At 59.1% G+C, this 21,387-nt stretch overlaps 2 protein-coding genes across 3 annotated transcripts; both read left to right on the top strand.

Moving 5' to 3' along the window:
* Positions 1-104: 104 nt before the first annotated feature.
* On the top strand, positions 105-8,952 carry LOC121363237 (glycine receptor subunit alpha-4-like). Its single transcript, XM_041485395.1, has 10 exons — positions 105-187; positions 2,675-2,808; positions 3,150-3,217; positions 3,882-4,105; positions 4,236-4,318; positions 4,508-4,648; positions 4,731-4,945; positions 5,201-5,350; positions 6,198-6,302; positions 8,616-8,952. The coding sequence occupies exons 1-10, from the start codon at positions 105-107 to the stop codon at positions 8,901-8,903; spliced, it is 1,491 nt and encodes a 496-aa protein (XP_041341329.1). The 3' UTR covers positions 8,904-8,952.
* Positions 8,953-15,542: 6,590 nt separating this feature from the next.
* Positions 15,543-21,092, top strand: GLA (galactosidase alpha). Of its 2 annotated transcripts, XM_041485293.1 has the most exons (7): positions 15,543-15,725; positions 15,890-16,064; positions 16,256-16,433; positions 17,917-18,008; positions 18,831-18,992; positions 19,572-19,769; positions 19,943-21,092. In XM_041485293.1, exons 1-7 carry the CDS (start codon positions 15,556-15,558, stop codon positions 20,204-20,206), a joined length of 1,239 nt encoding a protein of 412 aa, XP_041341227.1. In that variant the 5' UTR covers positions 15,543-15,555; the 3' UTR covers positions 20,207-21,092. The 2 variants fall into 2 exon arrangements, with proteins under 2 accessions (XP_041341227.1, XP_041341228.1); XM_041485294.1 differs by lacking the exon at positions 18,831-18,992 and having other exon boundaries at positions 15,545-15,725.
* The last annotated feature ends 295 nt before the right edge of the window (positions 21,093-21,387 follow it).

Raw genomic sequence — 21,387 nt, 5'->3', positions numbered from 1 at the left:
GCGGCAGCGGCCCCGGTGCGGTGGGAGCGGGAGCGGGGACGCCGCCGCCGCCGGCCGGGTCATGCCCGTGCGCCCGGGGCGGCGGGGCTGCGGGCTGCGGCGGGATGGGCGCGCTCCGGGCCGGTGCCCTCGCCTTCCTCCTCCTCCTCCTCCTCGGCTGCCTCCTGCCCCGGCGCGGCCCGCTCAGGTGAGCGCACGGCGCGGGTGCTCGGTGCTGCGCGGGGCTGCGGGACCGCTGCTCTCCGAGCCGCTTCCCCGGCACCCGGAGCCCATCCCCCGGGAGCCGCGATTCCCCTCCGGCACACGGGTATCACCCCCTCTCGGAGACAGATCGCTCCTGCGGGACCTGGGCATCCCCTTCAGACCCGGGCGAGCCCCGGGACCCTTATCCCGACCCCCAATCCGGACCTGGCTCTGGGCCTGATGCCCCGGACAGAACGCTCCCAGCTCCTATCCGGACCTCCCGCAAACCTGGCCTCGCTCCCCATTCCCCAGGACCCTGACCCAGCACCCTGGAGACCCAGCAACCTTCCCCCCACGGTCCCCCTCCGCACACAGCCGGACCCTGCCTGTCCCCAGCAGCCCCCGAGGGCTCCCCGGGCCAGCGGGAGAGCCTTGTCACCGTGGGAGAAAGGGTGAGCTAGCCCGGTGACAGCCCAGACAGCTCCTTCCCCGGTGCTGCAAAGCCCCCGAGATGTGCAGATCCTCTCCTGGCTCCTGGTGTTTGGGGGAGGAGAGCCCAGGGCAGACCCTGACCCAGACCCTGGGTCACTCGGGACAGTGGGTGGGTGCCCCAGGTCCCGTGGGTGCAGGAACAACTCTTGGCCCACTTGGGTGGAAAATCTAAAGCCCCCAGGTCCCTTTTTCCATCTCTGTCTGCCTTGGCTGTTATCTGGGACAAGGTGGGATGCAGGGGAGAGTGGGTCAGGAAGGGACGGGTTGGGGGCTGCAGGACTCCAGGCTGAGCCTGATCCCAGTCCCACTCCCACCACTCTGCCAGTACGGCTGGAGCGGCATGGGGGGATTTGCAACATTTATGGCAGGGAGGGGTAAAACAGAATTGCTTCACGTGCAGAAACTGCTTGTCTCAGGGCAGCGTTTTTAGGCAGACATCAGCGTTTTCCAGCCCTACCATGCACTGGCTCCACAGAGGTGCTGAGTCCCAGGGCCCTGCGGTGCCAGCCGGGCTCGGGGCAGCGGCCCCAGGGCAGGCAGTGCCTCAAGGCAGGGGCTGTGCCCAAGGGCTGCGTTCCAGCACGGCCCTGCCAGGGCTGCCGTGGGAAGTGGCTGCACTCTGGGCATTTTGGCATCCCCCACGCAGGTCTGAGCATCCCCGGGGCTGCAGATCTGCTGTGGCTCAGTTATCTGAGCCTCTTCAAGGAGCTACCTGCCAAGGGAGCCCGGGAGCCTCCCTCCCACGTGCTCCAGGGGAGAACCCTCACGGTCCTCTCCTGCTGAGGAGGAGGACATGGTTCACAGCTGTGTGGCAGGCAGAGGCCTCACTTAACTCCTTGTTAGCCTGGCCTCTTGCAGCCCTCCTCCCAAAGGCACCACACCTTGCTCGTGCAGCTCCTGGCGGGGAATTTCTCCCAGCCTTTTGCTCTTGATCAGGATGAATCCCAGGTACTCTCTGATGCCCTTCTCCAGTTAAAGGAAAACCTGCCTCACTAGAACATTTTGTTCATGGCCATTTCTAGCTGGTAAGGTGCATATAAACCCCTCTAGGATGAATTTCACCCCCTTGAAAAGAGGTAGGAAGAAGGACCACAGGGTTCCCAGAATCATCCTCTTCTTGTAGTGATGGGGTTGTAGCTCCATCTCACTCAAAGCAGGAGTGAGATCCACCTGGGCAGAGACCTGGTGGAGTTATAAGGCATCATGCAGCAGCACTAGCAGCATGCTCAAAGCTCCTTTTGTGTCCAGAGATCTCTGGCTAATTCCTTTCCATCACAGCCACATGCCTGGCAATGTGGTGAGTGAACATCTCTCGCATTGTTCCTTGAAATTATCATTATAGACTGACGGGAGGAGAGAAGCTGGCAGGCTAAGATGCATTCACAAAAATATCCCCTCCAGAGTCAGTTTGAATAAATCTCCATCGTCATTCAGAGCGCTGTGTGGGAGAGCTCATCACCAGGGCTGGTGTGGAGGTGGGCTTTGCTGCTCCTCTCCTGCCCCATCTCCTTGGTCCCTGGCAGGGTGTCAGAACCCAGCTGTGCTCTGGACACTCCTCACTCAGGCAGGGTTGTTGTGTCCCCCAGCCCCCCCAAGCCGTGAGTCCATGACAGGCACTGGTGATTGTTTGGTCAGCAACTCAAGCTGGAGCTGTAGGTGGAACCTGAGAATGAGCTTCCCTGCTTTCCCCTCCAACACTGGTTGTGCCCTGTCCCCACCACAGCCCTGGAGCCAGGAGACACTGGCCCCCATGCCAAGGGAAGTGGTGGAGCAGGGACAGGCAAAACGTGGGCATGTGACACTCAGGCTGCTGCAGGTGAGGGGAAAAGCCACCAGGATCCCAGCAGAAGGAAGGGATCCCCCCACCATGCTGAGCGGGCACTGGAGTGGATGCAGCACAGGCACAGCCGCCTGCCCTGGCAGCTGAGTGTCCCCAGGGGACGCCAAAATGTGCCTGCAGACCCCTGGCAGCAGCTGACCTGCCTCTCCTGCCCCGCAGGCTGGTCTCAGGGCGGGAGGAGATTAAAGCTGGCTCCCGAAGCTCAGCCCAGCCCATGTCACCCTCTGATTTCCTGGACAAGCTCATGGGACGAACCTCAGGGTACGACGCCCGCATCCGACCCAACTTCAAGGGTAAGAGGGAAGATGTGAGGGTTCCAAAGCTGGCAGATCCACGCTTACGGCTGCCCAGACCCAGGGGCTTTGGGGCAGGACGCTGACCCACATCCCTGTCCCAAGACCCTCCCCGGAGTCCCGGCTGCTCCTGCCAGCCCTGTGTGCTCGCTGTGCCTGGCAGCAGGGGCGGCTGCGGGGCGTGCTGGGGTTACCCCCACCCCCGGGGGTGGCCCCAGCAGGAGGGGACGCCTGTGTGCCTTCAGGCACGCAGAGTGGAGCCGGTGTCCCCGGTGTCCCCGCGTGTGCCCGCACGTGTCTCCGCAGCCGGCGGCAAGAGGAGGCTTCACGCTGTTTTCCAGGTCCACCCGTCAACGTGACCTGCAACATCTTCATCAACAGCTTTGGCTCCGTCACCGAAACCACCATGGTGAGGGTTTGGCCAGCCTGTCCCAGTGCCTGGGGGCTGGCAGTGGCTGTGCTGGGCAGCGTGTGGGTCCCAGTGCCCAAGGCTGTGCTTACAGGGGCTCCTGTCACCCCTTCTCTGGAGCCATCCCTGGCACCATGCTGGGGACATGCAAAGCCATAGCACATGGCTGTGGCTTTCCTGGGGTCAGCTAACACAAGCTTGGCTATGTGAGTCACATTCCCTGTGCCTGAGCTGGAAGAAAGACCCCCGCAAAGGGTCACAGTGGGGTAGATGGATGTAACCCTCTGCCATCCTGAGCCTCCTTGGGTGCATGAGGAACACCTCAGAGGAAGTCCCAGGGCAAAAATGTCCTATTGGTGCTTCTGCAAAAGGCTTAATACTACCAACAGTCCCACAGAGCCATGTGCAGAATGCTGCAGGCAGCAGTTACTGGTCTCCCACCTCCTCCTCCTCCTTCTCTCAGCTGCTGTGGCCTTGGCTTTTTAATTTCCCCTGGCTGCTAACAGCATGGGAAGGCTCCTGAGCTGCCCCTGCTCCCTGCTTTATTAGTGGCAGGCAACTCAGCAGGGCTGAGCCTCAACACAGGCAGCCCTTCCACCTCCTCCTCCTCCTCCTGCCCGGGCACCACGGGTGCTCTCAGCTGACGTGGTGCCCTCTGTCCCAGGACTACCGGGTGAACGTGTTCCTGCGGCAGCAGTGGAACGACCCGCGCCTGGCTTACCGCGAGTACCCCGACGACTCCCTCGACCTCGACCCCTCCATGCTCGACTCCATCTGGAAGCCAGACTTGTTCTTTGCCAACGAGAAAGGGGCCAATTTCCACGAGGTCACCACCGACAACAAGCTCCTGCGCATCTTCAAGAACGGCAACGTGCTCTACAGCATTAGGTAGAACCTTCCCCTCTGGTGCAGTGCCTGAGTGGGGAGGCAAAGCTTTCCTCTTGCCTTTCATGTGGCGACTTTTCCCCACTGACTGCTCTAGCTCTAACAACTCCCTCCTTTCCTCTGCCTCCTCCAGGCTGACACTGATCCTGTCCTGCCCCATGGACCTCAAGAACTTCCCCATGGACATCCAGACATGCACCATGCAGCTGGAGAGTTGTGAGTACCTCGGGGGGTTCAAGCTGTGCTTCATTTCCCTCTTCCCATCCCACCCCCTCCCATTCCATGCCATCCCAAAAGCTGGCAGCTCACTTTTTCTGAGGGACATGAGCAGGAAAAAGCAGTTGTTCAGGGTGGGGTTGAACGGGATACATGTCCCAATCCCATGGCTCCCTACATCCCCTCCAGTTGGCTACACTATGAACGACCTCATCTTCGAGTGGCTGGAGGAGCAGGAAGCTGTGCAGGTGGCAGAGGGCTTGACACTTCCACAGTTCATCCTCAGAGATGAGAAGGACCTGGGCTATTGCACCAAGTACTACAACACAGGTGAGCACCCCAGGGACCTGCTGCCACCCCCTCCCACGGCCCAGGGGTCCCTCTCACCCACTGGGGCCATCTTTCCCTGCAGGCAAGTTCACCTGCATCGAGGTGAAGTTCCACCTGGAGAGGCAGATGGGTTACTACCTGATCCAGATGTACATCCCCAGCCTCCTCATCGTCATCCTCTCCTGGGTCTCCTTCTGGATCAACATGGATGCGGCGCCAGCCCGGGTGGGCTTGGGCATCACCACGGTGCTCACCATGACCACGCAGAGCGCCGGCTCCCGCGCCTCCCTGCCCAAGGTCAGTGCTGCTTGCCTGCTGGGCTGCCCCGCTGCAGCCACCCACAGCGCCCCAGGGGCAGGGGCAGCCTTTCCCTGGGAATGGCTTGGCTTTGGAGCCTCATCAGCTGGGGCAGCACACGTGCTGAGGGGAAACGCTGGCTGCTCTGGCCAGTGCCCAGGCTGAGAGGGCTCCCACGCTTCTCGGAAGCTGGCAGTGGGGGGGACGAGCAAGGTGGGGGGCAGTGGGTCCCTGAGCCCCCTGTCACCCCGGCAGGTGTCCTACGTGAAGGCCATTGACATCTGGATGGCCGTGTGCCTGCTCTTCGTCTTCGCCGCCTTGCTGGAGTACGCAGCCGTCAACTTTGTCTCCCGCCAGCACAAGGAGTTCATGCGCCTGCGCCGCCGCCAGCGACGGCAGAGGATGGTGAGTCCCCCCCTCTAGTGACATCTGCTCGTCCTCAGCCCCTGAGGGGACACCCCAGGGCTGCAGGGACAGTTTCTCAGCAGTCCCCAGGGCAGGGCTGCGTTCCACAGCAGCAGATGGCTCCTCCAGCACCCCGGGGACCCATGGGCACAGCAGCACAGGGCTCAGCACCCATGGGTGCTTCACGCCCTGCTTAGGGTGCTGTCCTTCTCCTGCTGGGACATCCTCAGGCTCTGCTTCCTCTAAAAATGCAGAAAAATAAACAGTGAGGATGGGGGAAACCAGCCTTTCCCCTTACCCAAACCTGGGCCCTTTGGCAGTGACAGGGACTCACTGCTATGTCAGGGAGGGACCTGGTGGCACCAGGGACAGGTCTGGGCTGCAGATGAGAGCACAGCAGGATCTGGAGAGGCAGGATCCCTCACTCATGGAAATAGTCCTCCCTTCTGTCAGCCCATCAACACGAGCATCAGGCCCGTATGAAGCTTGGGGTAGGCATGTGGCTGCCCCACTCTCATTTTCTTACCATAAACAATGTGTGTGTGAGGCACCAGATCTCCACAGAAGACACGAGTACATACACACACACACACACCCACACCACACACACACCCACACAAACACCACACAGGCTCACAGCATCCCATGCAACCAAATCCCTTTGGCATGTGCTGAAGACAGATCCCAGTGCCAGGGCACACTGGGGGGCTTTTTCCCCCAACACAGAGCCCCCATCTCCCCACCATCCCCATCCTGGCGCCCAGAGCCGCTGCCCCGGGGCCGGGGAAGAGCCCTGGGTCACCCGCTGTCCTGTTTCTGTTTGGTGCACACTGCTGGATGCCACAAGGGCCTGAGCAGCGGCACGGCCAGCCTGGAGTCCCTGCGGCAGCTGAGCAGCCGGCACAGCAGCGAGCACACCTACGCGACGCTCTCGCAGCTCTCCAGCTCCCGGGTAAAGCACGACCCTGCAGCCCCCCGTGCTTCCCCAGCCAGCCTCACCCTCCCCTCCCCAAAGGAGCCCCCAGGAGCCAGCCCTGGGGGCCAGCAGGGCCCGTGGAAGGAGCGGGCCAGCGATTCGCACAGAGTATGTGCCTGTAGGATGTGCCCATAGGATGTGGCTGCCAATGCCTGGGGTCAGAAGTGTTGAGAGAGGGATGGGAACGGAGCAGATTTCCCTGTGGACATCCCCACTCCATGCCTTGGGTTGCCCTTCTGTAAAGCAGCATGGGCACAGACCCCTTTGCTGAGGGTGACCGGTGCTGAGGCTGACTGATGGCTGCTCCTGGGCTCCCCAGCCGTGCCCACACCTCTGGCAGGGTGAGGGCTCTGCCTCCCTGCAGGCAGGTTCCAGGCACTCCCAGCTGCCTGCAGTCACTCCTGCACAGGCAGCTGCTCAGGGCACACAAGCACTTTGAGGCACAGGGAGAAGTGTGGGGCAGGACAAGCTCCCAGGATGTTGGGGAGATGCAGGGGATCAACCACAGTGCCAGGGAGGAGATCAGACCGGGTCACCCTCACCTCCTCTACACCATCATCAGCCCTTGGATGCCAGGAGAGGCATCTTTGCACCCTGCCCTTCACAGATGACTCCTGGAGAGCAACACCCACCCAGCCAGGGCAGGGAGGGGGAGGCTCTGTCCAACCCACGGACCATGTGCTGGCTTAGAACAGACCAAAGTGCAGCTGCCCTGAGGTGGAGGCTGCAGAGCACCCCGGGGTGCTGCTGACACAGCACTGGATGCAGCCAGGAACACCCCAGGATGCTGCTCAGTCAGAGATTGCAGCAGAGCCCTGCTACAGCTCCTGTGCCTGGGTTTCACAGCCTTAGGGCAAATCCCTCCCACAGACCACCCAAATCCAGGCTCAGGAACATTCTGGGCCTGCTGGCTCACCGGGCTGGAGGAGCAGCTGCTGGTCCCCAGAGCACACAGAGCACCCAGGTCCCCCCATCCAGAGAGGCTGCAGGACTCAGCCTGAGGCAGGGAAATAAAACTGTACTGCAAATGAGAACTAACCTCAGCAATCTCGGCCACTGCTGCTCTTCCCGCTGTAAAATCTTGCTTAGCCTGTGGATTGCTGAGTTAAATTAAGATGCCAGGGTACAAACTCTCTGCATGAGAGCCCTCGTGCCAGCCGAGTGCCTGCAGGGGCTGACCTCAGCAAGCAGCCCCTGTGTCCTGGAGGGCAGTGCCGGCCAGAGATGGTGTTTGGGATCCCAAACAGCACCCAGACACAAAGTGAGGCACTGACCTGCAGCAGGCCTTGGAAGAAAGGACCCACCACAGCCAGATACAGCACCAGCAAAGGCAGAGGGGAGTTGAGCTCAGCCACAGAGACCAAATGAGTCCAGGGGCTCAGCAAAAAGCCAGATGTGCAGCCTGTGCTTGCACATGCCCATCCCTCATCAAATCTCTGCACACATAACCCTCTCCAAGGCTAAAACAAGGCAAGTGGCTAACAGTGCACAGCTGTTGATGGGGAGGAGGGCAGGCACTGCTGGCCAGCCCCTGAGGCACCCAATCGGTGAACAATGGCAGTGGGCTGCGGCCAGACACTCTCGCGGCAGTTTTGCAGCCTTGATCATGAACATGCAACTCCATGGGCACGTTGCCCCCTCTGCAGCAAGGGGAGAGAGAGGGTGAGCAAGGGCAGGGAGACCAGCAAGGAGTCCAGCTCTCTCAGCCTCCCTGCTCTGCTGCACCAGGCAATCTCTGCCAAGCAGCCTTGGGGAGAAATGAGGACCTGGGTTCTTGGAGGGACTGCGGTGCCCTGCAAGCCCTGGTGGTAGCCAGGTTCCTGCATCCCTGTCCTGCTCTGCCCCAGCAAGCCGTCTGTCCCCTCCTATTCACCATTCACAGTCACACTTCCCCCCCACAGCAAAAAGCACACTCACAGCAGCACCTGCCCACCTCAGCTCCCTGCACCCTGCACCCCTGTGTGCCCCCTTCCACCAGTTCACCTCCCATCCCTCTGGCTGCCCGGAGTCAGGCTGGAGCTGGGAGGAAGCTGGGGGGCTGTGTCGGGCTGCCGGGGTCGGGTGGCACCCTGAAACACATGCTGGACGAGAACGAGGGGCTCGGTGCTCAGCCCTGCCCCGTGCACAGCACTGCCAGCCCCGTGCTGCTGCCTGCGTGGCTGGGGCTGTCTGACAGAGCCCAGCCTGGCACGGGCACCGGTCCCCCAGCACCGAGGGTGTGCAGGACGTGCACTCACCCTGCGGCACCGGCACCCGCCGTGCCCTGGCTGACCGCCTTTCCCTCGCCAGGAGGAAGAGCTCAGCCGCGAGAGCCGCTTCTACCTGCGAGGCTACGGGCTGGGTCACTGCCTGCAGCCCAAGGAGGGGGCTGGGGAGGGCCCCGGCGTGTACAGCCCCCCGGCAGCCCCCGCCGTGCTGCGGGAGGGGGAGAGCCTCCGCAGGCGCTACATCGACCGCGCCAAGCGCATCGACACCGTCTCCAGAGCCGTCTTCCCCTTCACCTTCCTGGTCTTCAATATCTTCTACTGGGTCGTTTACAAAGTGCTGCGCTCAGAGGACATCCACTTGGTGCCCTGAGGCTGGAAAAGTACGGCTGCCTCTTGGTGTGACCCCCGCAGTGTGCCCAGGTGCCACAAGCTCAGCCAGAACTGCATTTCCCTCTGTCCCGGAGCAGTGGCACAGCTGGGATGAACCTCAGAGCCCCCGTGCCCCACTGGATCCCGTGGCACAAAGCGAGGAGATCAACAATCACAGGTCCCCATGGTCAGCTGGAGAGAGGGACCCCTCCTCCTTCCTGCATGGTGTCACCCCAGGTCCCCCGGGATGCTGTGCTGTCAGGGCACAGGGAAACAACTGCTCCCCAGGAATGCTGTGCTGCTGGGGAAGCCCTGGGTAGCCAGTGGCACAGGAGAGCCCCAGGTACTTTGGCACAGCCAGAAAACATCACCTTCCAGAAAAATACCCTCCCCTTCTCCACACCTACCATGTTAGACTGCTGCTTCTCCAGCCAGATCACTGAGCTGTGTGCCCCGAGCAGCCAGGGATTAGGCTGCAGTCCTCTCCTCTGGCCTGGAGCTTGGCTGCAGGAAAGAGCAGGCAGCACCCCTACCTGCACCTGCACTGTACAGGGTGCAGGCTATGGCCCCACAGCCCCCTGCCCAGCAATGGACAGGGCCCTGCAGCCCCAGCCAGCTCCAACACACAGCAAAGCAGCAGGGTGGGGATGCTGCCCTCCCTGCAGAGCTCAGAACTGCCCGTGATGCCCAGGGCTGCAGGCAGGACTATGGCAGGGACAGTGGGCAGGAGGCTCTGTTTGCTCCAAGGAAAGGCCAGCCCTGAGGCAGGCAGCAGGCAAGCTCAGTCCTGCTGAAGGGGCTCAGATGGGAGTCACTTGGCACTGGGGAGATGGCACTGCATTATCAGCAGGGTAGGGCCCACAGCCCATCTTCCAAGGGAGATCTTTTGGGTGGGATGAAAGCAGTGAGGAAAGCTTGGCCAATCCTTTTGGAGGAGGAGAGTGAGTGGTGGAATCCCCAGACTGCTGCATTCCCATAGCACCACGGGGCCAGAAGAGAGATGGAGGTGAAAATTGCCCCATTCCTCAGCCCAGCATCTGGGTGCAGCATCCCCTGGGCAAGTTCATCCATAATACTCTTCCACTGGAGAGGAGAGCAACTGGAACCTCAACTGGACAAGCTCAGCAAGGCTTCCAGCCCTTCAGACCTGGATACCCTCCATGCTTTGCAGGAAATAAAAGCAGCAGGTGATGCTTAAGTCCTCCAGAGAGGAGTGTGGTGATGCTCTCCTTTCCCTCTGCCCACAGTCAGCCTGGAGAAGGTTGCAGCCCAGCAGGCCCCAGAGCCATGGGTGCAGGAGAGGGCCCAGAGTCTTCCAGGCAGGGCAGGATGGAAATTGGATTCACCCCTTTCCTTGAGGGCTGTGGTGTCCCCATGGCACAGTGAGTGCTCCAGTGACCCACCTGCCATGGCAGAAAGGACCCTGCAGGGCAGGGGGACATAGCCAGGAGCCAGCACTGCCTGCTGAAACCAGACCCAGGCAGAAACCCCTGCTGTGATCCCTGGCCTGGCTCCTCAAGGGACATAGCCAGGAGCCAGCTGAAACCAGACCCAGGCAGAAACCCCTGCTGTGATCCCTGGCCTGGCTCCTCAGGCACCACTCATCCCCCTCTTCCTCGCAGGACTGACTGGCAGCATCATCCTCTGAGCCCCCTGATCCCCACAGAGTGCTCAGCCACATGCACCCATTCTACAGATGGGGCAAGCCGAGAACTGGCCCCAGGCCACCCCATGAGGGGACTGAGGGAGCCACAAGGACAGGCTGAGCCAGCTCCATCCCATTGCCAGCACTGTGCATGCCTCTCCTGCCGTGGGGTTCCCCATGGGGCCCCACTGTGTGTCCAGGCCAGACTTGCTTTAGGGGAGGCCCCATTTGGAGGCACCCTTGGCTCCCCCAGCACCCGAGGCAGTGCCAAACAGGGAGGTACCAGTGTCTGAGCAGCACCCACAGGCACTGGGTGGCCACGCCAGCCTCCTGCAGTGGTGGGTTTTTAAACAGCATCGATCTTCCTACACAAATAAAGCTTTCTGGGATTTTCAGTGCTGTGTGCTGGGGATTTGTCTCTGCCAAGAACTCTGCAGCCAGCTCCCACTCACAGCGTGGGGAGGGGACAAAGGCACAACTGCCCTGCGGGGACAGGAGCCCTGACCCACCATTGTACCCATACAGATATCCTTACCTCTCCACGGGTGACTTTTCTGACACAACTGGTGACTGTCACATTTAACTCCCACGTGGGAGATGCCAGGAGGGCTGGGCAGGAGCCCCCTGCAAGCCCTCAGCCCCAAACCTCATCACCTTCTCTCCCCACCAGCTCTGTGGGGTGCTCCCCACAGCCACCCCAGCCCTTTTCACCCACCCAGGCTTGGCCAGGGGACAGGACCCAAGATGAGGCGGAGCTGGGGCCGGGGGGTGCCAGCTCTGCGGTGGAGCTCAGACACCCGAGCATGTGCAGCATCCCGAGGACAAACCTCCCTGCATGGCCCCTCAGCCCCTTCACTCCGGCTCGCTGGGCGGGCGCCAAGCTTACAGAGCTGCCAGCTGTCCTGGGGGGCTTACGCCAGCCCTGCAGTGCCACCCGGGGCCGGGGCTTTTGTCCCCAGCTGGTGCAGGGGTGGGCAGAGCCCGCAGCTGAGGGCTGAGCGCCCGAGCAAACATCAATCTCCCTCTGTGCTCCCGGCCAAGCGTCACAGACCAGCTCTGTTGGTACCTCGCAGCCCCATCGCCCGCCCGGCCCCACCGAGGGCCTTCAGAGGCAGGGAGGAGAGAAAGCAAGCTGCACCCACGGCAGCTTGGGGCTGGGGTTGTTCTTTAGATGGGACAAACGAAGCCTCCCCGGGGTCTTGCTGCTGTCCCCACCCCAAACTGAGAGAGGATGCAGCCAAGGGGACAGCTGTGAGGTATTTCACAGCCGTACGGTGTCCCCAGTTCCTTCACTCCCTGCTCTGGAGTCAGGACATCACATCTGGGCACTCAGTGTCTGTTTGGAGACAAACGCTGCAGTCAGCCCTGAGCCATTCAGCTTCAGGAAACAGCACACTACCGGAGAAAAGAAAAATGTAAAAACCCAACACATCCCTCCCAAGCCAAAGCCCCCAGGTCCCAGGCACTGCTCACAGCAAGGTGGGGAGCTCTTTTCTGGCATCACATTTGAAAAAGCATAAGGGTAGCACCATGGCTCTGCAGGTCTTTGTGGTTCAGGTGTCCCTGGGGGCAGTTTCAGAGTCGAGAGCAGCACTCAGGCCCTGCCCTTGGTACTCCCAGCAGCCCAGTTTGAACTGGGAGTCACTGGGACACCCTCACAGCTGCAGGACTGCCACTGCCCTCCAGCACAAAGCTCCAGTGCGTCCCTCACATCTTGGGATGGGGGTTCTGAGCTCCATGTCCTCTCACAGCATGGCCAGGGACCAGCCCAGGTGGCTCAGCCCCTCAGCAAAGCCCACAGTCTTTGGACAGAATCAGTTTTTTATTTCCTGTTTAAGGCTGTGCAGTGGTGGGTGCATCCCAGTCACCACAGACAGCAGCTGTGGGCACAGGACCAACAGCCATGGCCAAGTTAATTGCTGGCTTAAAAGGAAGTTAATGAAGTTAACACCAGGTTAATGGAACTCCAGACAGTAAAATGAGCATCATCAGCACTGGCAGATTCCCAACTCCTGCTTGCAGCATGCCCAGGGCCAGGAGCACACATGGGCTGGGGACAGCACGGCCCCTTGCCAGCCCCAAGGGCTCCTTGGGGGGCCCGTGTGGGGCCAAGGAAATGTGCCTTTGGCTGGGCACTGCAGTGACATGCCAGCCATCAACCACAGAGGGCCTGACCCTGCTGGAACTGAGCTCTGCTGCTGTCCCTGGCAGCATCAGGGTGTCAAACCTTCCCCTCTCCCTCACCAGGGCCTCTCCCCACATCCACAGCCTGGAGCTCCTGTGGGGCCACTCCAAGTGCCAGAGGTTGAGCAAAGCATCCTGTGCACACAAAGCAGTGCCTGCAGGACAGCCTGTCCCACACTGATCCCACCCCAAGGCCAGGACACTGCAATGCCACAGGAACAGGTGACAGCTCTTCTGGGGCTCTGAGCAACCTTTGCACATGGCCTGAGCACAGAATTCTTTCAAAGAAAATAGCAAGCTCCAAAAGTCAGCCAGGCAGTCCTGAGCAGGCCAGGGTTGCCCCTTTACAAGTGGGAAAATGGACACAAGAGGAAAGCACCAGGAGCTGGACTGGCATTGTGCCCTGCTGGGATCAGCCATGCCACGGGCACAGGCCCTAACAGGACCTCCATGGGGACAGGAACCTGCTGGCACAGGGAAGGTCCAGGTGCAGGGTGCTCTGGCAGCGTGGCTGTGCCAGCACCCCAGCCCTCAGCACAGCCCTGCAAGAGCTGTCCCCCCATCAGAGCATCCCCTGCACCCCCAGGGCATCCCCTGCCAGTCAAGCTGTGGGATCACACCACAGCTTGTCACCTCCACCTGCTCTGAGAGGCTGCACCCCAGCCCTGCCAAACCCCAACCACCACGGCCACATCCACCCCACAGCACGGCTTGGGGACCAGCCTGCCCCACTCTGGGGACACCAGCCAGTACATGCAGCCCACACTGCACCCCAGAGCTCCCCATCCCGAGGGGTGTGGGGGTGCCAGGTACTCCTGGGGACAGGCAGGACACCTGGGAAGCAGCAGTGAGGGAGTGCTGGAGCACAGAGAGCAGCAGGGATCAGCCCTGCAGCACCCAAAGCGCTGGCAATAGGGGATAACTGCCCAGCTCTGGAGTGTCACTTAGCACAAGAGAAAACAAAGCCATGAGGTTTTCCAGCCTCCAGAGTGTCTTGTTTTGCCCCACTTTGAGAGATCTCTGCGCTTCAGCTCCCCAAGGGACAGGGGGAGGACCCCAGCACTGAAACAAGGAGTGATTATCAGCCCACGGGCTCTGAGGAGCTTTTGTTCCCTGGCTGTGCCAGAGCAGGGATGGGAGGACACCTAGCGAGATGCCTCGGTGGCTCCCGAGCCCTTGATGGGCACAGCCCTGCTGTGCTTCCATCCTGCCCCTCCTCCTGCCATGCTGGGGCCCACAACAACAGCTCCAGGGGGGCTCCAGGGCTGGTCCAGCCCTGGGGAGAGGCACAGGGGAGAACTGGCTCCTCACATCCCATTTCCCACTGCTGCCTTGGCAGCAGGAGCCTCCAAGTCTCCTTGACACGTGCCACCAAGGCTCTCATGGCTGTGTTACTGCTGCAAACACAGGGATTAAATCCAGGGCTCCCCTCAGAGATGCTGGCTGGCACACAGGTGCCCTTACAGCTCTCCAGGCTCTGCTGACCAGCAGTGCCCTTTCCAGAGGTTCTCATCTCAACTGCCAGTCGGATGGAACTGGTGCAAATGGGGTGATGCCCAGTGACCATGACTTATTCTTGTGGCTGAACTTGTTGAAGAGAGACCAAAACCTTTGAGTGGAAGGATCTGGATGGGCCCAAGCATCCCAAGCAGAGACAGGCTGGATCCAACACCACAGAGTCCACACTGCCAGAGAGGCAGCAAACAGCCTGGCCATAATCCACACTCTGGATCAGGCTGGATCTGATCAAAGAGCACAGGGAGAGGTGCTCGGGAGGAGGGCTCATTCAGGAGCTTCTCACAGAGTTTTTGAAGCAGACCTGAAAGCCCAGGGCCAAAACCGAGTCCTGAGCCCATGGGGTACAACCCCCTCTTCCCCAGGACCCTGTGCTGACACAGAGAACACACACAGAGCCTCACCCTGCACTCACAGCAGCCCCCACCCCTCAGGCAGCCCCAGCACTGCTGAGCACACAATCACTGAGGTCAGAAAAGATCTCTGAGATCGTGTCTAACCCATGAGCAACCACCAGAGCACGGCACTGATTGCCATGTTCAGCCCTTGAACACCTCCGGGGACCCTGACTACATTTGCTGGGCAGCCCATTCCTATGTCTAATCACCCTTTCTGTAAAGAAATTACTCCTGATGTGCAACCCGAACCTCCCCTGGCACAGCCTGAGACTGTGTCCCGCGATCCCGTCCCTGTTCCCGGGAGCAGAGCCTGACCCCGCCCGGCTCCGCCCTCCTGCCAGGGAGCTGTGGAGAGCGATAAGGGCACCCCTGAGCCCCCATTCCTCCAGGCTGAGCCCCCACACCTCCCTCAGCCTCTCCTCACGGGATCTGTGCTCCAGACCCGTGCCCAGCTTTGCTCCTTCAGCAGCTCCATGTCCTTCCTGAGCTGAGGGCCGAGAGCTGGACACGGCTGTGGCCTCAGCAGCGCCCAGCACAGGGGGACAACGCTGCCCTGGTCCTGCTGGCCACTCTATTGCGGTACCGGCCACGTGCCCCCGGTCTCTCGGCCAGCTGGGCACGCTGCCGGCGGGCACACGGGCGGTGCCGCCCCGGGCGCGGCTCCCCCGGCACCTCCCGTGCACCGGCACGGCCCGGCCCCGCCGCCATGGGCCCCTGCGCCCCAGTCACGTGACACCGTCCCACGTGACCGCGCAGGGGACGGGCCGATGCGCGCCTCGCCGCCCGGGATTGGCGGAGGGGAGGGCAGCGCCGCACGGCGATTGGTTGTACGGTCAGCCCTGCCCGCCGGCTCCCCGAGGATTGAGCAGGCGGGCTGTCAATCAGCGGCAGTGCCGCGGCGCGGCGGGGCGATGGCGGCCGCACGGTGGATGCTGCGCTGGGTCGCGGCGGCGGCGGCCGCGGTGGCGGCGGCGCTGGCGCTGGACAACGGCCTGGCGCGGACACCGCCCATGGGCTGGCTGCACTGGGAGCGCTTCCTCTGCGGCACCGACTGCGCCGCCGAGCCGCGCCGCTGCGTAAGGTACCGGCGCGGGGCACGGGGAGCCCGGGGCAGCGCAGGTAGCCAGACCGGCGCGGTGCCCCGGCACCCGCTGTGCCTTCCCCGCCCAGCCCCGTGGCTGTGCCGCTGGTGACAGTAGACGTTCTTCGCTTTCTTTCCCGGTGGCGCGCCCTGGCCGTGCCCAGCGAGCAGCTGTTCGTGGAGATGGCTGACAGGATGGCTGCCGAGGGCTGGAGGGACGCCGGCTACGAGTTCATCTGCATCGACGACTGCTGGATGGCCCCGACGCGGGACGAGCAGGGCAGGCTGCAGGCGGACCCCAGGCGGTTCCCGGGCGGGATCCGCAAGCTGGCCGACTACGTGAGTGCCACCACAGCACGGTGGTGACCCCGCCTGGGAGCAGGGGAGGGCAGGACGGCTGGGTGGGCATCACTGCTGAGGTAAGGCCCTGCCTGCCACAGTGGGGTTTTGCTTCCCTTGCTGCCCCAAATCCTCTTCCTCCTGCCTTGTGGCTGCCCCGCCCCAGGGTCTGTTTCTGTCTGCACACACAGGTCCACTCCAAGGGCCTGAAGCTGGGGATCTACAGCGATGTTGGGAGCAAGACGTGTGCTGGCTTCCCTGGCAGCTACAACCACTATGACCTGGATGCCCAGACATTTGCTTCCTGGGGTGTGGACCTGCTCAAGTTTGATGGCTGCAACTCTGACTCACTGGAGCTGCTGGCAGAAGGTAGGCATGGGCTCAAGGCAGCTGTTCCCATGGGTGGGAATATTCTGCAGGCAGCAGCAATTCTAGGCCCAGCATCAAGCTCCAGGGACTCGCTTTTTCCTGAGCATACTCATTTAAGGGACTTGCTTACAAAAGCAAATCTGAGGCTCTGTTCTCAAGCCCAAGGTGTTGAGTGTTGCTGTGTTAAGTGTTTTTACCTGCTCAGTCTCCTGGAGCTCTCCTTCCAGCACAGCTCAGAAAAGGAGCTCTCAGTCATTTCTGGATCAGGCTGAGCACGGACACATCAGCTGTGTGCTCTGGGGGTGGCTGTGCTCCCTCAGCTGTTAGCTCAGCACAGGCTTTGCCCTTCTGCAGGGCCTGTACTGGACAGCCCAGAGCATTTCACACACTTAACCCTTAATCCCTTTGGTGGGACCTTGTCAGCATGAATCAGCCTGAAACTAGAACAGTTTGTGTCAGCCATGAAAAGAGCAGTTAGGAGGGCTTTTAACAGATAAAAATGAAGGGAATTATGGCATAAAAATCCTACTGGGGTTTTCCTCTTAAAGCACACCAGTGTGAATACCACTTCAGAAGTTATTTGCACAAAGGCTGGCGAGCCAGCAGCTGAAAGCTCAGCAGCTCCCTGTGCTGAGGGGATTGGCTACAGCCTCATTTGAAGCACAGGCAAATCCCAGTGCCACAGGAGTAGATTTATGGGAAGAGCACAGAAAGAGAAAAGAGAAAGCTTTTTTCTCTTGCTGGGCTCTCTGGCTGCTGGCACAGTCAGCACCACCACGTTTGGCAGCAGGAGTCCTGCATAAAGTCCCATCTGCCTGGCAGGGAGAACCTGCCCAAGTGACAATGCCATGGAAGCCAGATGGTGGGGCATATGCCAACTGCCACAGACAGGAGCACAGCTCAGCTCCCTGAGTGACAGCTGAGCCGAGAGCTCCTGCTGCATCATATGTGTAACCCAGATACAATCCAGTTGTATTGAAGCAGTTCCAGAGGAGAGAGCAGACTTTTCATTCCCTCTCTGCCAATTGGAAGGGACTTAACAGGGCTGTTTGGGGACAAGGACAGGAAAAACTAGAGCTTTTGCATTCCTGCCCAGTCCATATGGCGCAAGGGCCTCACGAGAACCTACTCCTACATTACCCAGCAAAGCTGCACTGCCTGATAGATACTGACTTGTGTTTCCTGGGTATCTAGAGGAAAAATGCCATAGAGGAAAGCTTTTAAGCTCTTCCCCTGGCTGTATGTACAAAGGGATCTGCAGTCTTGGAACGACAGCCTGCCCAAGCAAAGCTTCTGTCCCTGGGAGGCAGGTGACCAGCTGCAGACTTTAAATTCCCCTGTCCTCCCTGTGGTGTCTCAACCACAAAAAAAATGTGTTCAATCTTAATTTTGCAAGAGTTGAACTGAAACCTGAACCTGTGACATTGGCTTAGTTCTGCTGTGTGACCAAGGAGGTTGTGTAACCTCTGTGCTCTTCCTCTAGGATACAAGCGCATGTCTCTGGCCCTGAACAAGACTGGAAGGAGCATTGTGTACTCCTGTGAGTGGCCTTTCTACTTGAGGCCTGTGCAGCAGGTAAGAAGTGTTTATCCTGGGGCTCAAGTGGGAAGAGAAAAACATTTGACATTGCAAAACAGCACCCTGAGAAACTTGCTGCTCTGTATTCTGACAGAGAACAAGGCTGTAAAATGGAGGGAAAAAACTTTCCTTCCAGAGCCCTGAACCATTGCTCTGCTGAAATAGATTCAGTAGGATTCTGCAGCATGAAGGCACAGCCCAGATGGAGCGTGCCAAAAAAACCACAGCATCCATCTGCTTCCTCTCTCCAAGGAGCCAAGCAGCAAACCATTACAGACACACAGCACAGCAGATAGCTCAGTGCAATTCCTCCTGGACACAGAGTGCTGCAGGCTCAGCCTTACAGACAGCTCTGGGGACCTCGAGAGAGGCTTTGTGACATCCTCCATATTGTTCAGTGACAAATTTCTGCCAGCCAGGGTCTGTGATTGACACGTTGCCCTCCACCCACAGCTGGAATTAAATGTATTACTCATGAAAGGGTGTAAACCCAAGAAATGGCAATAATTACTGGGATATTGCAGTTTAATTCCACTGGCCTTGTCACACCTTCAGTAAAATTGTGAAGGAATTTTGTAACAGAGCTGGTGGTCACAACTGTTCTCCCAAGGGGAGCAATAGTGTCTAGAACATGTCAGAGTGGAGTTACTGGGCACAAAGCACTCAAGAGAATCAACATGCACTACATCATCCAGATAGCTGGTGATGGAAGGTGTTACCCTGGTTTTCCCCCAAGCCACCTTTGGTCCAGTCCAGCCTTGCTGACACTCCTGTTGTACAGCCAGGTGCTCTGTCTAATCACACTCACTGTTCTGGCAGCCCAATTACACAGAGATCAAACAGTACTGCAATCACTGGAGAAACTTCTATGATGTCTATGACTCCTGGAGCAGCATCAAGAGTATCTTAGACTGGACAGCACTTCACCAGGACACCATTGTGAAGATAGCTGGGCCAGGGGGCTGGAATGATCCTGACATGGCAAGTACAGCAACACCCACCCCACCTGAAGCATCAGCAAAAAAACCTTTCCTCAGCTGCGGGCTGAGAATGGGAAGGGAGAGAACTGGGGGAGAAACATTGAGGGGAAGGACTCTGATGGGACCCTAGGATCAGGATCTTGGTGAGAAGGTCCAGGGTAGAAAGGGAAAGAGAACTGCAGCTATGGCAGTACCAAGGAAGCACCATCTTTGTGTCGTGCAGCCCCCACAAGCAGTACCAGCTCAGGACACAGGTGTGGCATTAGAGGACAGTCTCCAAAGTGCTGATGTCCCACCAGAGTGAAAACCCCTGGGTGCCAGCACTACAAGAATCTCAATCCAAAAGCATTCTCTAACACTGCCTAGCCACTTAAAGAGCTCTCTTCACTCCCACCAGGGACTCATTCTAAACTGCCACGCAGTCATGCCTTGCTTTTCCCAACTGGCTGGTCCTGCTCCTGGCCCTCAGCCTATCTAGCCAGGCTCCAGAGAGGTCCCACCCTGTGATTTCCTGGTACTGGTGGCCCAGTTTGTCCTCAGCAGTTAGTGTAACCAGGCACTTTTTGTTTGCTTGTCATAGCTGGTGATTGGAAACTTTGGGCTGAGCTGGGAGCAGTCGGTGACTCAGATGGCCATGTGGGCCATTATGGCCGCTCCCCTGTTCATGTCCAACGACCTGCGGCACATCAGTCCCGAGGCCAAGTGGCTGCTCCAGAACAAAGAGGTGATCGCCATCAACCAGGACCCGCTGGGCAAGCAGGGATACCAGCTTTTCAAGGTACGGCAGGAGAGGGGAGGGGGGGTTCAGTGGGGCACAGCAGGGATGGAGAGGTGCTCAGGGTTTGGGAACAGAGTCCATTTGTTCCTGCAGCCTGCTGAAACAGACAGGCATGAAGACCACCACTTGAGCCTTGCACAGCCTAAGCCCTGGGTTTGTTTTCTCCTTGGCAGGACAAGAACTTTCAGCTGTGGGAGCGGCCCCTGTCTGACCGAGCCTATGCTGTGGCAGTGCTGAACCAGCAGGAGATTGGAGGACCCCAGAAGTTCACCTTCTCCCTCACCTTGCTGGGCAATGGGCTGGCCTGCAACCCGGCCTGCTCCATCCGACAGGTGCTGCCAGCCAGCAGGGACTGTGGCGTGTACAGCTGGATCTCCTCCCTGAGCGTGGAGGTGAACCCCACAGGCACTGTGCTGCTCAAAGTCCTGCCACTATAGGCAGCACAAAGACAATCTTTTCCTAAGCCTCAGGCTCTGTCTGAACTTTTGGCAGGAAATTCATCTCCTTCTTCCAAGCAGGTGCCTTTATTCTCAGGCATTCATTATCTGAACCTTCAGCCTAATGTGACAAATTGCCATCATTCAATCATCAAGAGGTGACAGAGAAAGAGTGAACAGCAGAGCAGGGCCCCTTTCCCTGGCATCTCACCCAACTCCTCCTCCAAGGGGCTGGAAGGGCTCCAGCAGGGCGACAGCTCCTGTTTATACCCACTGCCACTACCGAGCAAGGAAAGGCAAGGGATGCACAGGCAGCATCTTACAGCTGTCCCTGAGCATTTTAGGGACAATAGGGAAACACACCTTGGCCACCTTGCTCTGTTTTCCAGACCTGGGCACACAGTCCAAGAATTGCTGCTCCCACCCCCGCTAAGGAAACCAAACACTTCAGTGCACTCAGAGCATGGACGTGCACTTCCATCTTCTGACAACTCAGGGACTGACATGAACCGTTGCACTTCTTAGCAACTTTCTTGACAGCTGCTATCAGGCCTTAGGACTCAAGTTTTTGAGGGTTTCCCCTCGCTCCAGGAATCTCTCACCAGTGGCTGTCACTCCCCTTTAGATGACAACTCCCTCTCCACCCTTCATATGGCCACTGGAGTTCCTTTCCCCATGAATCCTGCCTCCCAGAAATCCCTGAGTGCTCTCTTCCCACTGCTGGCAGCAGCCTTAGGTTGAATAACAAGGGCTCTCCAAGACAGGAGATGGATAATCACTTAAGCAACCATCATGTGCAAGTATATTATCTTCTGATTACAATACAATCAGGATTTCTTTATTTGTTCTTCTGTGATTAAGCACTTTGATTAAAATCCCTTTAAAAGGCTATGCTTTTTCTTACTGGCAGTGTACAAGAGTACAGAATGGTATCTGAAATTAAATAATGGTTTAGAAAACAGGCCAGTTAGTTCCAGTCATGTAAGTTTTTGTGAAATTTGTCATGATTACTAGAAACAGCACTCAGTGAAGCTGATGTAATACAGCCATACAGTGCACCCCACAGGCCAAAGCCACCACTGCCTACACAAATCTGAAAAGGCCATCACATCAGCCAGTATTTAATAAGCAAAACCACAGATTCCCTTACAATTCAGTAACTGAGTGCTCTCAGTCATGAT

The sequence above is a fragment of the Pyrgilauda ruficollis genome, unplaced genomic scaffold (assembly GCF_017590135.1).
Source record: "Pyrgilauda ruficollis isolate IOZ18807 unplaced genomic scaffold, ASM1759013v1 scaffold7, whole genome shotgun sequence".
Taxonomy (NCBI): domain Eukaryota; kingdom Metazoa; phylum Chordata; class Aves; order Passeriformes; family Passeridae; genus Pyrgilauda; species Pyrgilauda ruficollis.
Note: the sequence above shows the minus strand (reverse complement) of the source record. Positions and strands in the feature narration are given on the sequence as shown.